The sequence below is a fragment of the Leuresthes tenuis genome, unplaced genomic scaffold, assembly GCF_036924035.1.
Source record: "Leuresthes tenuis unplaced genomic scaffold, fLeuTen1.0.hap1 SCAF_18, whole genome shotgun sequence".
Classification (NCBI taxonomy): Eukaryota; Metazoa; Chordata; class Actinopteri; order Atheriniformes; family Atherinopsidae; genus Leuresthes; species Leuresthes tenuis.
In genome coordinates, this window is record NW_027325372.1 from 18,291,180 (window position 1) to 18,308,054 (window position 16,875).

The window sequence follows — 16,875 nt, forward strand, 5'->3', positions numbered from 1 at the left end:
AAGGTGGGTGAAGATGATTATATGGTGTGTAGAAAGGTAGGCCACTAATCCACTTTTCTCCCCAATTAGAGCTTTTATTCTATGAGAAATTATCAACCATACAATTTGTTCCACTCCTCCATATGTATAAAAGGTACAACTAGACCATTTTCTCAGTTTCTCTATTCGTACTTATACAAGAAGACATAAAGGGCTGCAAGCCCCCCCCACCCCACTTGATGAGGTGAAAGAGAGATTCAAGTCCAGGTCTGGAGGCACACTTTAATATCTGTCACAATATGCAATGTCTTAAAAAAAATAAAACACAAAGAGGTCAAAGCTGTTATGAGCATGGCATAAATACTGCTTTATGCTGCGTGTCCACTGCTGAGACTTTGGGCTTTTAAAAATCCCATTATCCATTTCCTGCTGTGTTTGAAAAACTCTTTTTATCGTTGAAACAATGACGCAAAGCACTGCCAGCAGGGGCCTGACTTGTCTTATAAAGCATTAATATCAAAAAACAAAACACAAACTTAGATTGCTTATATAATATACGTGTTATACATTGATGTAAACAAGACATAACTTTGTGCGTCATAACCCCCATTGTTAGAATCTCTCAACAATTTCTCAACATTTCTAAATCCACACATGGGATGAACTGTACTGCAGACGGGAGCAATGATCATTTCTTCTGCAGGAAGTGGTTCCACTGAAAATTCGACAACGTTGTCGATGTTGATCGTCTGTTCAGAAGAACAAATAGGTGTTTCTTAAACCATACAATACTCATACGTACTTTACCCATCTCCTTGAACTTTTTTGAGTCTCTTTTTATATAAATTTTCTGTGTGTTGTGCACATCTGACTGACCAAGCTCACCATTTTCAAAGTAAAGTTATTAGATGACAAGTTGAAATGTGTCATTAGAACACACATATCTCTAAATATGTTTGAATTTAATCAGCAGTGATACATGTTGGTGATTCAGTTGTTACACTTGGACTGCATGTAAGGATCAACCACTGACAGTGTATCCACTTCTCACTGTGTTGGCACGCAACGTCATCATTTGACTTAACACCAAGAAACAATCAGATTACCATCCCTGCAATGCAATACAACTCATTTAAATTAGGGATGACATGAGAAATGTAAGCCAATTAGTACTAACACTACTTGGTCAATATTTCAAATTACTGTGGTGTGTACCGGTCCTGATTTGTCTTGCAGTCGATTTCGTTTTTGCACCACACTAAAGATGGAGTTGTAGGTTACCAGTGGAATAGTATGCATCAACTCCAACACTATACTTTGAGCTGTTTAATGTAAGCTAACTCCCATAATTCAAAGTTATTTAACAACTAAACTTCACACAATAAGCCTATGTTGAGACATTTTTTCTCCAGTCGACACACACTGCTAACTTCCCTACTACTAATATAAAGAGAGTAAAAGAGATATCCTGGCCCAGATATGAGGAGTTCCATTGGGAATGCTTGCCATGTGGCTTTGCTCATTACTCTCAAAGACTAATTATGCATGATTAAATAATGCATTTTTGCTTGAAACAATAAACTCATTCAAAAACACTCAGACAAAAAGCAGGTTTTATGTTTTATTCCAAAACCTTCAAAATAAGTTTCAAGTTCAAGAAAGTAGAATAAGCTTAGACACAATGCAAAGCATCATATACAGACAGATAAAATACATTTTATATATCGCAGACAAGCCATGGTGGGTCTTACATATGTACAGTATGTATGTAAACTTGTATGTACAATCTTTTTTACACATAAAAAAGCCTTGTTTTTATTTTTCTTTGTATATATTTATATTTTATATATATATATATATTTATATATATATTTATATGTAGATTTTTCATATACGCCCCACTAGCATTTTTACTACAATAATGAAAAACATTTACATATGTCAATCCATTTTCTCTTTTTATATTACAAATGTATTTTCATAAAAATATATCTCTGTACAAAAAAAAGTTTTTCTCTCCCGCTGTAGTTTTCTGTCCGTACACAGTCTGCTCAAGTTCCCGTTTGTCCAGTTCTTTACAGGTAACCCTTTTGGTGTGCAGCATCTTTGCCTTTCACTGTTTCTTGTTCTGTCGAGGCATTCAAGGGCCAAGTTGATGCCTTTTCGGCGCTATGGGTTGGGTTTTATTCCCATATCGATGAGAGATCTACTGGACTGGCTTGAAACTTATCAGAAAAAAAAAAGGGGGGGGGGGTTACTGAAAAACATCTAATTACCTTTTTGTCATGATAAACAACCAGGATTATTGAGTCTATGCTAATGAAGCATTTTGTTGTGAGACGTTTGCTCAATTAAACTGTAGATAAATCAGACATTTTATTTCTAGGATAACTCTTAGTGGCAACCTATTAACTATTACTGCATACAGAGAGGAGACGACTGGGGATTACGGACAAACACATTATAGATAGATAAAATCTGATGAATTAAGTTTTTTTTTTTAGTTTTTTTTTTTAGTTCTAGCAATGGCGCCAGCGGTCTGACAAATTAACTATCAACAGTCAAATCAAACTCATCTAACCTCCAGATAGTTTCAAGATCAATCTTTTCCCTCTCCTCCATGCTTTAGTCCACTATACATACTGAAATGGGCTGAAGAGTGACAGCAAACTGCACAGATGCAAGAGTGGTTTTGTTGTAGCCATCAATATGTGGTGACAGTGAAAGATGGGAGATTATAAATGATAGTTGCTGCAGAATGTGACACAGCATAACTGATGGATTGCTTGGTTCTTCAGTGCATGTACAGTGTGGCCTGAGCTGAAAAGTGAGAGCTATAGCTGCAGAAAGAAGTCAGAAGCTTTTGGTCCAGTCCCTGACTGAGAAGAAACTCAGTGACTCAAAGACCACAGCTGCGGTGTTTCATTATAGAAGAGATGGTGAGCGGGAGAATACTCAGAGCTGTGTGGGGCTGATAACGAAAGCGAACCAAGAATAAGCAGTGTTACCGTCTTAAAATATGCAAAGAGAACCAGGAAGTAGCCAGCTGCTATTAAGAAAGACTCAGTTCTAATACTTAGAACACAGCGTCTTCCAGAACTCACTGATATAACTGCACTTTCTTTGAGAACTTTCTGGGACAAGCCAGATCTGTTGAAAAAAAAACAAAAAAGAACAACTATAGATTTAGTTCTCATCAAGTGAAAACTCCTATTTCTACTAAATTAACAGCACAAAGTTATTTGTTTGTCTCGTTACCAATTAAAAATGTCCAAAAACTGAAACAGAGCAGCATCAAGAACAGATGAACAACTAATCTCAATTTTATCATTTTGTTTTATTCTAAATTGGTCTTTCTTTGGACGAAAAGGCAGCTTTTAAACTCTCAGTGACAAAACACACAACACAAACATGTTTCAGCCAAACATGCAGGCAATCATCACAGTCTGGGATGTAAATCCTTGCACACCCAAACACAGTACTAATGAGCACACAATTGCTTATTTAATAAGAGTAAACTTAATTGGTTACACTGACATCATCCAAACAAGCTCAGTTTCCCCTGTAAGATCAAAATCCCAGCTAAGTGTCTCTTCAGTACCAGGTGTATGTGTGAGAGTCGGGTCACTTGGGCAGAGATAATGGGTTGAAAACCTGAAAAGAGCTCTAATTTCTGATATATGACATTAAACATGATAACCCCCAAATCCTAGTAAAGAAATTACGTTTGGAATTCATTAACCAAGAGCACAGCTGCTCAAGCTGAGTGATTTCAGGAGGTTAGAAGGCACTATAATGAACATAAAGTGCTTATTGGAGACTGGAGGGGGAAAAACATGAAATGAAAAGATGGGATTTTTTAATTATTTTTTAGAATGAGCCCTTGTTATTAAAAACAATCATTTGCGTGAGCTTCAACTTTGTGTTGTGTTTGTCAAGGTGTACAGCTAAAGCCAATTCAACAGAATCATTCTTTGCACAGAGACCTACTGCATCCACTGTTTTTATTTATTTTTCCAATACTCAACCCAGTTTAATAAAGTATTTCTTAATGTGTTAAAGGTTTCCATGGGAGGAATGAATGAAGCAGAAGGGGCCACTCCAAAGTGGCCTCAACACAAACTAACTGGAACGTAATGAAGCCATCATTTCAGCTGAATTTTTTTGGGAGCAATTTTGAAATCAAAATAGATGCAATATACCATGTAAAGCTGTACAAAACTATGAAAACTTGGTACCGTGCCCTCTAGATTATGCAAGTGTAGCTGCTCCTCTCCCCATGAAATCTCTGGGGTAATTCAATCGTTTCCTTTTCCATCAATTCAACACCAGAGCAGACGAGGGCCAATATTCCATCGGTACGGTTGAGATAAACGAGAGCTTTAAAAGTAATAAAATTGTAAAAGCAATTACCGACCCACAGCGAAAGTGATTGAAGGAACAATGCAGCGATTGGTTTCAAGGGGCCTGGATTTCTGAGAAATTATGTACTATAGGTGATTTTAACGGCTTCATTAAAAAGCCTGTTGCTGTGGGGGGGTGACTGACTGAGTACCACTTTGCTGCATAACATATACATGCAAAAATTCCTGCAAATTTTATTCCCTTTCTGGTATTTCCTCTAAGAAGTGCGTCAAACATTAATATGGATGTTTCAAACTGCTATTTTTAGACCCAAACGTTAAGCACTGTAATCGAGGATGGATCCTGGTTGTGATGATGGTAAGATGAGTTTGGGCTTTGACAATGAAGCAGAGCTAAATCAAAGCAACGTGCGCGTGATGGCTTACTTTACTCGACTGAATTTCAAGCACTATTCACCCCATTCAGCATTGTCAGGATACACAGATCTGGAAATAGTGAGTAGTAAATAGCTGGGAGCAAGGACTACCTCTCACACACGTTGTACACTCACTTCAGGCAGGTCACGGAAAGCATTAATGTTTTGAATCCTTTCATCTCATCACACATATTATCCACCAGCCAAAGGCAGATTCTTGCTGACATGTCTGATGACATTTCCCTTCTCTGTTGATCTTTCAAAACAATATTTTCTGTGTATCACTCCCCAGCTGCCAAGGATATAAGCACAGGCATATAAATTTTTTTCTTATTTATCATTTCCAATTTAATGCGTGGGAGTAATCAGTATGCCAGTGACTTCTCTGTCACAGCCCTAAAGGAAGCCTTCTGGAGCATTTTTATGATGTGTGGAGACAAAACAAAGAAGCAGTATTCTTTTTAGGAAAACACCTGGATGTAATCCAGAGGGGAACGCATTTTGATCTTTGTCTTATTAAGGCCAAGTGGAAGGAGCTACTACTGCGATGACATCAGAGAAATATACCACCACCTTCAGTCAGGAGGAACACGTGAAGGTGAATGCTGGATTTTACAGGCTAAAGTAGGGACTCAGATTTGCTGTTTTTCCAGAGACAATGAGCCACTAGTTGGTGCTACAGCTTTGCTCTGAATTCTGGATCTGAAAGAAAGTGAAATGTGACAAGACTTTGTATGTCTTTTCAGGAGCATTTCCTTTTGTCTGGATTTTTTGGGGGGGAAACCCTGAAAGAAAGATCATGAAAGTTGAGGCTGAGTGGATCGGTAGATTATCAATTCTGTTTCTTGGTTGTGCTTCCAGAGCCTTTCAGAGGGGCATATGACCTCCACCCAAAAAACTAACTATTTTCATGTGTCTGATGGGGCCAAGACAGACGGGACAAATTTCGGAGGCAGGTTGCAAATATTGCCACAAATGTGATCAGAAGTACACACACGCACACTGTCTCACTCACATGTTCCCATGAATTCTCTCTACAGCCTCACTAAGTGCTTTTTTTAGCAGCTCTAGCTACCTTTTAACCCCTGCTCCAGACACAGTGACCTCAGCAAGCAGAATTTCATCCCTGCTACAAAAAAAATAAATAAAAAAAGTCACGCTGACGGTGTGTGTCTCCAACACAGACTTCAAAACACTCAGAATTTTTAATTCATCCTAAGCCAGAAACTCAGGGCCTCAGATGAAATCCTTTGGCAGCCTCAGGAGCAGACGGTCAGGGGAAAAAAAGAGCGTTCCCAATTAATCGTCATTGAAAGCAAGCAGCATAACAAAACAGAAAAGCAATAACAAACAACAGAATACAGAGAGGAGGATGAATTTAAACCGTCCACAGCGTCTCTCTCTGACTCACGCAGGCCAACGTGAGTTTTCCGCTGCAGTCGACTTGCACAGAGATCTCTGTTAGCTACAGGTACATTTCATGACAAAGTTGACCATAAAATTCCCTTTGGGTTTAGGCGGAGGGCGGTGAGAAAAGTCATCACAGCTTTTGCCTCCAGCAGTACTCCTGCTGGCTGCAGGTTCAGATTGAAGCTTTTCATCAGGTTATGGAAAATGATCAAGAAACCATGTAAAGTTACAAAAAAAAGAATTTTCTTGTGGACCTTTGATAAAGTGTATTTCTTCACATGGTTTTGTTTTTTTTTTGTTTCCTGCAGGGAAAAGCCTTCACCACTGGAGATGTTTCTTGAAGGTATTTCAGCAAATAAAATAATCTTTGTCTTGCCCTCTGCTCGAGGAACTACAGATGTCCTCTGTTGGCGGGCAGGCGAGGATGGAGTGCATTTCTCCTTCCCTAACTGAATCAAGGGTGGAACAAATAATGAGTGTGTAGGAAGACAGACATGGTAGAGTAAGTGCATGAGTCAGTAGAGAGGTTAGAAGAAAATATAATTAGAGAAGAAGGGAAAATAAATTACAGTTAAAGGGAAACAGAAAGGACAAAAATAAGTAAGAATTAAAAGAATGAGAATGACGATGAAGGAAATCAGAAAACAGAGAAGATTTCAGCTTTTATAGTCTACTAATTTGAAAGTACATATTTTCTTCATCCAAAAAACTAGAACCAAACTAAATGAATTCCCGTTATTAAGAAATCTACATTTCTGGAATCACAGCAGGAGAAAGCCAATCCCAGATGGTGATATCTTTGCAAAGAATGCAGGGAATGACTAAAAGTTTCAGTTTGTGATAGATTGTTACCTCTGGAAGAAGCAGTTGCTATACAGCTGTGCACACTGTGCTGACTGTGAACTCCGTCTCGTTGGCCATGATGTCGGTGGGCTGGATGTTGCGGTCATACATAGGATTTTCAAACGTAGCACGTCCATTCGTGTTTTCATGGCCCACATAACCATTGAAGGGAACTTTGGGTCTTCTTCTAAAATCAAACCAATATTTTGAGTCGTGAGCATGGTTTAAATGAGATGTGGATAATTCTCAATGCACTATACTGCAGATAAACAAGTCATGTGGTTAGAAAATCCTTTTTGTGCCAGTTTAAATTAAAGTTGGCGCATGCAATGTGTAAAATAGGCCAACCATACCTGTGTTTATAGAGGTACAGAGCGAAGCCTGCAATAATCATGGCTATAAAAGGCACTAGGATGGCTGCTGCCACTGAACTGCTGTTAGATGCAATGTTGTAGCCTGCGTTGTCTCTGCTGGTATCTGAGATCTCTGGAGGAAGAATGGACAACACATGAAACCATTACTTGAGAACAACTTCAGTGTTTTACTCCTACAGCAACTATTATATTCAAATCACATTACACCAAAAAAGTTTAATCTTTCTCAATCTTTTGTAAATAGGATCTTCCTCATCTTCTACTAAGAATGATAGGCGATGCATCCAAACAGTTGTATGAGAAACAATAAAATGAAATAATTTGCAGTAGCTGAAGAGGAGTAACCTGGAACACTCCATTTATGCGCAATAGACTGAGCAGCTTATTACTTTTCTAAGTTTACTTCTAAGTGTTAATTTCATTGCACCCCCTGGGAATGTCAAATTCCATTATCCCAACAATGACTCTTAATTACTGGCATCAAAGGCCTTCAGCTATTAACTCATTTTAGATGCGTCCTCTAATTTATGGAGGTGTGTGTCTGCAAGAGCAACAGTGGAAGAGTGACAGCCCACCTGTTTGCCAGAGAATGCCAAAAAAGCCTCAATAAAGGACGAGTGACAAACAAGAAGGAATTCAATTAGTGGGTTGTGTGGTGTTTGCCAATCAACCGCCTGCTGCACAGGCAAGTGCACACAAACAGATGCACTAACACATTCAAGCAGGCAAACTGCACTCGCAGTTACACCACCACTGAGTTAAAGCAAAACATGAAATGTTGACAAATTAAGCAGGATTATTTCCAAAATGCCCAACCTACCTTCAAGACTCGTATCAAGACTCACAAACGCATATAAAGCCTGGCATCAGTCCCAGCCTTCCCTATTAGTAAAGAGCTGTTTGCTAAATCACAGTGTGCTGCAACAAGGTGATGGGAGGGTGCACCTGCTGTTCCAGCACCTTTCTCATTACACCAGATATTCACATCCACTTTCACTGTGCATACAAATACTTAATCTTTGTTAACACCGTTTGTTGTTTCCTTCTCCTATCTGCTCTGTCTTTGCAGCTACATTCGAGCTTGTGAAATGCGTCATCCTCAACAGCATTTCGAGAAAGGACCCAAAGTGAGTTGCAGTGGCTTTTTACATTTCCATGAATTAAAAGTATAATATCCCTGACACATTATAGGAGATGAAATACAGACTGCAAAGGACCTCAGATACATTTTAGAGAGAACTTCAGTCATAAACACAATGTATAGCATATGTGGAGTTAATGAGAAGGGAAACCTTTTAAATCATCAACCCCCATAGCGAACAAAATTGAATGCATATTTGATTGAATGTATATCAGATTAGGAGGGAATCTTCTGTGTTCACTTCTGTGACCAAAAGCTTTCTCTATCTTGTAATCCATGATGTTTTAGTAAGTATATGGCATTATCTATATAAAACTGATTTCATTCAAAAAGATGAGGCATTACATATTCTACTGTTTAATGTGTGTATCAACTAAACACAGTATTTTACTTGAATGAAGCAGCCATTCAGCAACAAAAAGTCAGGATATAAGGATTTAAAGGACAGGAAGTGTACAAAAAAGAAAAAACATTGTGGAAGATCACAATTTCTAAGTCTGAAATATGGAGAAGAACATATGGATAGGTGTGGCTTTGGGAAAAAAATAGCAAAGACAGCATACTTGAAGCCATTTTAGGAACAAAAGAACAATCGAGAAGAATTGATGATATTTACAGTATCAATAGTGTGAGGTATGGGCTTACTTGACAAGGGCTCCATAGGAGGAAAGATATTGTGTAGCAGTGTATGTGTGTGAGTGCAGTGCACGTATGCAGATGTAATTTTTCAACGATTTATCATGTTTGTGAATTGTTTGCTCCTTTATGCTGGCTTCAGTCCCACATTCTGTACAAGTGTTTTCACATTTTCAATCAGTAAAGCTTCACTATATGTCATGCATGTCATAAGTGATATTTTTCTGTGTTAGGAGTCCAGACAAGGCTCAAAACACATGTGTACAGTCTTCCTCATTTGTTCAAAGGTCTCCATAACCAAGAGAACCGCTCACTTACCCAATCTCTGGAGACCGAATTGACCAAAGCCTTTTCCTCTGACAAATCCCTGGTACACAAAGGATTTGGACGAAGAGATGTAGGACACCTAGGGAGAGGGGAATGGAGGAGAGACACTTTATGTGTCACATCTAGGCTTCACAAAGGGGCATATCATCAAAGTGACAGCAGCTGGTGCATGCAGAAAATGAAATATCATGTCAAAAAGAGCTGAGAGGTGCTCTCATGGCTGACATTTCATGTAATGTATTTCTATGAAACATCACAAACACACTCTGCCACACCACACACACACACACACAAGAGGAACACACTCATTAACACAAGAACTCCTTAAAACACATGCATATATCCAAGACAACTCATATAGCAAACATAGAACACAATACCATGTACTGTGACCTGTTTTTATTAAATCATGAGTGTGTGCAATAGAGGTTGGTGCCTTGGGTTCGGGGGTTATTCTGTGAGAGAGGAGTGAAGGGGGTCTGTCGAGTCCTGATTACCAAGCAATGATTTAACTGACATTTTAATTAAAGAGAAAACTCTTGGTGGGCCCTCCATCTCCCTAGAGTGACAAGGTTAGTGTGTACGTGTACTTGTGTGTATTTCACTATGAAGATGTGTATGTGATACAACATCTTTGCATAAACACGACTCTGGACTTGCACTTACATGTCCATCCAGAGCCCAGTTGTCTATTTTGAACTTGTTGACAAAGATCTCCACAGGACCTCTGATCTGGTGAACCTGTAGCAGCAGCTGGGCTTCCTCTCTTTTATATATACCTACAACAACAAACAAAATGATTAAATACATTAAAAAAAGAAAAGAGTATTGTGTATGTAAACAGTAATTGTAAAATCTATAATCTTTACACTATCTAAACATTTTAGTGAAGCAGGGTTTCTCTTTCTGTACGAGTCCGTGTCAGAAGCCACACGTGTGTACATATAGTGGAAGGACAGAGCAGACTGAATCATTAATGTGAAATCAACTCAATATAGTTCCATCAAAATAAATTACCCCCATGACCCTGAACAGGATAAAGTAGGTGGAGAAGGTGGATGGAAAAGGAATAATTGGACATTCTCACCCATTGCAACAGCTGGTCTCACTGTTTTTAACATCTTATTGATGAAAATGGTCTTTTTCACAGAGTTGTTGGCTACAGAGGATACTACTTAGCGCTGTTGATTTTTCATCTTTTTTTTTTAACAAAACAGTAAAATAATTATCAAAGAAAGTACCATTAAGAATAATTTCCATGCAGACACAATGTTCACACCGCATTAAGTCATTTTGCAAGGTAGTTAAGGAGCAGCAAAAATGAATTCACGTAAAACATTAAGTATTCATTTAAATCAGGTGTGCTAAATACTGGACATTTTTTGTTTCATAACATCAACATAACATCCTTATTGCACAGCATTTTTTAGTGTGGTACCTGAGAATAGTTTCACTACTTTATGATGAAGACTGATAGCATCCAGGCACAGAGGAGTGAAGCGTCCTGGGTGTTAATGGTGAAATTTTGTCTCTTAATGATCACAGCTGCACCGTAATTATTCAGAAAAAATAATAATAATAACAAAAGGTCCACTTCTACCAGCTGCCACCTATTTCATGGTGGAACCACTCGAGTCAGACAGATGTCTGGTTAAAACTGAACACAATGGCTTTTCTGACACGACAATCTTTTTGTTCTTTTCTAAAGACCCATACAGAATGCATATTTGAAGGTCTTAAAATGGGGGGTTGGGGTGGAATACCCACCTGCCAGTTTAAGTTCAACTCCACTGTGGTCGATAAGTGTCCCATTAACCCGGTTACTAAAGGGTTCGAAGGCAGTGATGCTCAGCATAGCTGGCTGCTTCTTTCCAAGATACTCATAGGACCCCCTCCAGAGGGAGTTCTTAGCAAACACACCCCCAGGGACTGGAAGACACAAGGTAGTAATTAACAACTTAAAAAAAACTCTTATTCTGCAAAAATGTTATCAATCACTGAAACGAGCTAAATTAAAATAAATGACAGCGATGATTATTGGGTAAAAATGTATCCACACCGATTGCCAACTTATCTTATCAACAGAATAAAAAAAACAAGCAGAAATGAATAAGAACTGTAGAAATGAGTTTGATATATTGTACTATAGATTAATACAAATTCATTCAAGTGTTGTGATCTTAAAATATTTCTTCTTTTATGTGAAACTTCAATCCATCTTTAATCTAAGAATGAAGCTGCCTTACCTGGTAATTTGGAGGGTGGCTCCTGCACCGTCCCCACAGGGCTTTTCCCACTTGGACGATTATCAGCTAGAAAAAAAAGAGCGGTGCAGTGTGTTAATAAGGAAGTGAAAACACAAAACTTCCTACAAGTACAACAGCTTTAAGGATGCCACCATCAACGCTTCCTGTCTACAACTAATAAGTCTTGTGGTGGCAAGAGGGAAGGCTGCCTAAGACAGGACTTTCACTCGTCTGTCAAAAGCAGACCAAGTATTCCCTGATGGGATACGGCTTAATCTAAGACACAGTTTCGCAGCTTCAATGGAGACACTTTAATAATGCCTTACAGCTCACCCGGCGCACAGGACTACATCACAGTAGTAAACATACACCCACACTGGTAAACATAGTGAAGAGGGCTTTACTCACAACTGCAAACAAAGACAGTTATACTGTTTGTAGTTTATGAGCAGAAAAAGCACCTTGGATAAAGGTATACATACACACAGACACACAGCCTTGTATTTTATTAGCTGCCAGTCTCCTGAGCTGCCCTTCCATCATCGCGCCCACAGGCACTGTTAATGTCCTGTATGTGCAACGGCCAGTTCTCTTTCTTGTCTTCACTCTTAATGGCATGGCCTTAAAAATACCTATCACTGTGTATATATTTCAGTAATAGCTTGACAAGGAATCTATCACATGGATATCCCCACTAATACATCTTTCTCTTTCAGTCATTAGCATTTTGCTACCCTTGATAATTGTATGCCAATTACCCCATTTTTTTTCTATTTGTACTAAGGTCAGTGATTTCGGGGGACTCTTAATGGCAGTCTATTTGTCTGCTACACCTTGTTAACAATGGCTTGCCATTTGTAAGAGGTACTTCTGCTCAGCTAATCAATGGGAAGCATTGGCCTAATCAGGTTTTTCACCCTTTTAATGTTTCAAAGCTTGTATATTTGTGGTGCGTGTATATGATTGTGTGCTTCCAGGCTGTGTAATTGCATGATGGATGGGCCATACTACCGTGACATGTGTCTGAAAATAAGCAGTTGTTAACGGAGCTATTCATCAACATTAGCTAAATCCCCAGTTTCCATACCTGAGTTACCGCTGAGAAGAAAGCATTGATCTGGGTGGGTTCAAGAAATACCGATAACAGGAACTGCGCTTTATGAATACAGTGACATGTGTAAGTTTGGGCATACAAAGTCGCGTACTGTTAATACAAATAGCCACAGAAGTATCTTTCAAAAAGTATAAATCTGAAGATGACATGTTTGATTGCTTTAAAAATATTATTATTATTTTAATTTCTTACAGTTTCCATATTAGAAAACACTTAACAGAAGCTTAGCCACCTTTTTGTTTCACACACTATTTTCCCATTTGGTGAATAGCAGCCTTTTTGCAGCCAACCAAACACCCACTCTTACTGTAAAACTACAGTGAGATTCTTGAGCTGCTCTGCTCATTTGGGGTGCACTGCTCTTATGTGGCATGTACACAAATTTGTAATGATATTTAATTATTGAATATGTATAAAACCTGACACACTTGAAAATAATGTTTAATCTATAACTTAGTCTCTTTTGGAGGAAGATGGTTGTAAATGTTTTCATGCTACTGCATGAGGTCAAGTTACTGCTAGTTGTTGCAAGAGCTGACCAGAGGCACAACTCAAGTGCGGCTTTGAATACAGTTTGTGTAGTTCGAGCTTGTTTTAATCATTTAGACTGAGTGAGTTTGGAAATTTAGCTGAAAAAGCTAAAAAAAAAAAAAAAAAAGCCTCACAGGTGTGACACAAACGGTTTTATCATTGTATTGTAATCATGTTTATACCTGCACATAGTGGTGGTTTTCCTGACCAGCTTCCATCAGACCTGCAGGTCCTGTGCTCTGATCCTCCAGCCAAGTAGAAGCCAGGCTGACACGTATAGATGAGTGTGTAGCCAAGGGATGGCAGTTCAATGGCTCTCACATCAGACTGGGCTGGTAGCTCTGGCTGGCTGCAATGGTGGGCTGGAGAAAGAAGAGGAGGGTGTCAAACGACCAAGATCACAAGGTTGAATTTGGGGGAAAAAATAAAAAAAGTTAAAAAGTAAGAGGACAGAAGGGAAAATGTTAAAATATTTTGAAACTTTTTTTTATCTTAAGTAGGAATAAACTGTGTTCTTGCCAATGCACTCAGGTTGAAATCCACTCCAGGTGAGGTTTGGCAGACATGTTCGTGAAATGGAACCCTGCAGTAAGTAGCCCTTCCTGCAGTTGAAGAACACAGTGCTGCTGATCTGAAATGGAACACACGTGATAATAAGGACCAGAAACTAATACTGATTTAGAAGTTTTATGCACAAAATAAGCAGTTCAATGATTGTTATTTGATGTTCCAAAATGGCTATTTCAAAATGAAAACCACACATTAACATAGTTTCAAGTTTTTTTTTAGTTTTTTTTTTAGTAAGAACTTGTGGAATAACAGCTAATAGTTTCTTATTTTAACACAAAGCCCCACAGTGCTACTGCAGCATTATTATCATCACAATGTTTCTGCATTAACAAGAATCATAAGTGAAACGACTGCCAACTGTTTCATTGTGTCATGTCTGAGAAAACTCGTTAAATGTAGATGGATAAATGTTTTCAATTTTGTACCTGGTAGCCTTGACTGTTGTTCTGATTTCCAAATAGAGGGGTGCCAGGATCTCCACAGGAAGTGTGACTGGGATCTGAAACATACACACAGCAATTCTTTGATATCACTCAAATCAAAGCTCATCTTATTTGATATACATTATTAGGTAAAAGTTTAACTCATGTTAGATAGTTAGAGCTTTTATCCTTTGCCCAATATTATCAGGGAAAAGTCTCCAACTTGAGATTGACCCAAGCATAAAGGTAGTCATATCAACGGATCCACCAACAACAGTGTGGTAATCTCCAACGACAGAGCCCTGAACTCCCAGTCCTCCTGAGTCCTCTGAGATGCTTGGAACAACACACACACACACACACACACACACATATATATATATATATATATATGCACATGTATGTGTGTGCAGCAGTGCATCTTTACTTAACTTCTAGAGCTCACAAAATTTTAAATATACATCTCACTAATGGCACTTAGACATACCATGGATGACCATTGGAACGAGGGCCATAAAAACAGAGGATGGCAACGACCACACATAAATAACATATGTGTCACTAGCAAAGAGATCCATAAAAATGCACACAAGTGCAGACTCTCTCACACACACACACACACGCATACACTGGAACTTGTTACATAATGACCAACCCTCATGCTGTATCAGTCTACACATCTTGTCAGTTAGTTAATAACGTGGTCAGTAAGAATATGCACAGATCCATTTTTGTTTTACAACAATGTTTTCTCCATGTTCCTTTAATCATTGCATTACCCAGACATCAACATCTTAAGTCTTAAAGATACAGGATAGGTTGCAGTCTATATAGTATGAGAGTTCTGTCAGACTCTGGAAGTATAATCAAGGTGTGTTACGCAAATGCGAGTAATAGTTACATTTGCAAATATTAAACACATTTACTTATCAATTCACTGAATCTCATGTAATCTTGGTATTAACTTTTCTCACAAGCCAGAGACAGCATTTTATTAAGTGGGATTAAACAAAGTGGCTGAAAATGATGCAACATGAACATATGTTTATCGAGTTAAAGAATTACACGTGTATATTTCATAGCAATTCAAAAAAACCAAAACAACCCGGGAGGATGGAGAAATTTATCATCAGTTTGTCTCCGACCACTTTGGGGGACTTCCTTGAGTGCTTTTAAGTGAAGCCAAAAATGATACTGTATGGATCTTAAATGACATTATTCTTCCTTGTTAAAGGGTGCTTATGGGATTTTTATGGCAGCACAGTAGTTGAGTAGTTGTATCTTTTGTGGCACAGTTCCAAGATAAAAGTATGATGTTTGGTACTGGGCCAATTGTTTTCCCAAGCATTGCTTAGAGTACATGCAAGTTGGAAAGGGTAGCAGAATAATTTATCAATTCAATTAATTTAATTAGTTATTTTCGGGTTGCAGTTAAACTTGCAAGTTCTGAAAATGTCATACGGGATCCTACATGGGTCATAAGCATGATGTTTGCTTTAGAGAGACGTCAAAAATAACATGAAGGGAGTTGATGTCTAAAAAAAATGTCCACTTTCATTTAGCATTATTTTTTAAATTGATCTATTTTTTAGCTTTAATTTATTTTTCCATGTACAGTTTATGTGATGAAGAAAGACTTATCTGAACCCCTGCTCACCCAGACTTTGTTTTCAGTAATTATACAAGTCTGAATTAAGGTGTTGGTGGCAAGGTCAAATGGTTTTGTCCTCCTTTACATGTTGGCTGCAAATGGAAATCAGAACTAAAAGAGAGCAGAACGTAACATTCAGCCATAAGGGAAGCTTCTGTCACAATGACACTAGTGTTATATAGTCATAAAGTGTGAGAACTGTGTGATACAGCACTGACTGCAGTTACAATAAATGGAGGAAGAAATCAGTAGCTTACCTATGCAGGAAGGTTGTGTGCCACTCCAGGTGCCGTCATACTGGCAGTATCTCCTGGCTGAGCCAACCAGGACAAGAGGAGAGTTGCAGGAGAAAGAGACAGATGAGAGATAGGTGAAACCACGGTCCTCCCTCCTCCCCTGAGCTGGTATCCCTGGGTCTCCACAGAACACAGCTGTAAAGCAGTGGAAAGGGGGATGGAGGGAAAAGAGAAAGACATAACATGAGGTCATCCACAACATATGTTGGGTTTTAACTTGATTTGCCAGTGAGTAGGAAACATCCCGCAGGGAATAAGCATGCTATACATGCTTGGATGAAACAATGTCAAAGACGAGCTATTATGTGTAATATAATTGGGGTGCCACTTACGGAAGCACTGTGGTTTCTCTCCGCTCCAGTTACCATTGCCTTGGCATGTTAAAACAGTGGGCAGGGACAGTTGGTAGCCTTGGTTGCAGGAGTAGCTTATGCTCGAACCCCAGATAAAGTCTGTACCAATGACCTGTCCATTAGGAATGGTAGGTGGTGGACCACAAACAATTGCTACAAGGAGGCAAAGAGGCATATTTAACAATGTTATATACCAGTGTCT

The 16,875-nt window shown here is 38.7% G+C and overlaps 1 protein-coding gene across 1 annotated transcript in view; it reads right to left on the reverse strand.

Annotated features, from left to right (window-relative positions):
• Positions 1 to 1,587: 1,587 nt before the first annotated feature.
• The window catches only part of csmd2 (CUB and Sushi multiple domains 2), a 212,409-nt gene continuing 197,121 nt past the window's right edge, over positions 1,588 to 16,875 (reverse strand). The window contains exons 61-72 of the mRNA XM_072370602.1: positions 16,653 to 16,826; positions 16,282 to 16,455; positions 14,377 to 14,450; positions 13,901 to 14,012; positions 13,564 to 13,743; positions 11,737 to 11,802; positions 11,258 to 11,419; positions 10,157 to 10,269; positions 9,482 to 9,569; positions 7,366 to 7,498; positions 7,022 to 7,199; positions 1,588 to 6,618 (exon numbers count right to left, since the gene is read on the reverse strand). Of these exons, the coding sequence (XP_072226703.1) occupies positions 7,040 to 7,199; positions 7,366 to 7,498; positions 9,482 to 9,569; positions 10,157 to 10,269; positions 11,258 to 11,419; positions 11,737 to 11,802; positions 13,564 to 13,743; positions 13,901 to 14,012; positions 14,377 to 14,450; positions 16,282 to 16,455; positions 16,653 to 16,826 (1,436 nt within the window). The 3' untranslated portion in view covers positions 1,588 to 6,618; positions 7,022 to 7,039. The remainder of the gene's footprint in view (positions 6,619 to 7,021; positions 7,200 to 7,365; positions 7,499 to 9,481; positions 9,570 to 10,156; positions 10,270 to 11,257; positions 11,420 to 11,736; positions 11,803 to 13,563; positions 13,744 to 13,900; positions 14,013 to 14,376; positions 14,451 to 16,281; positions 16,456 to 16,652; positions 16,827 to 16,875) is intronic.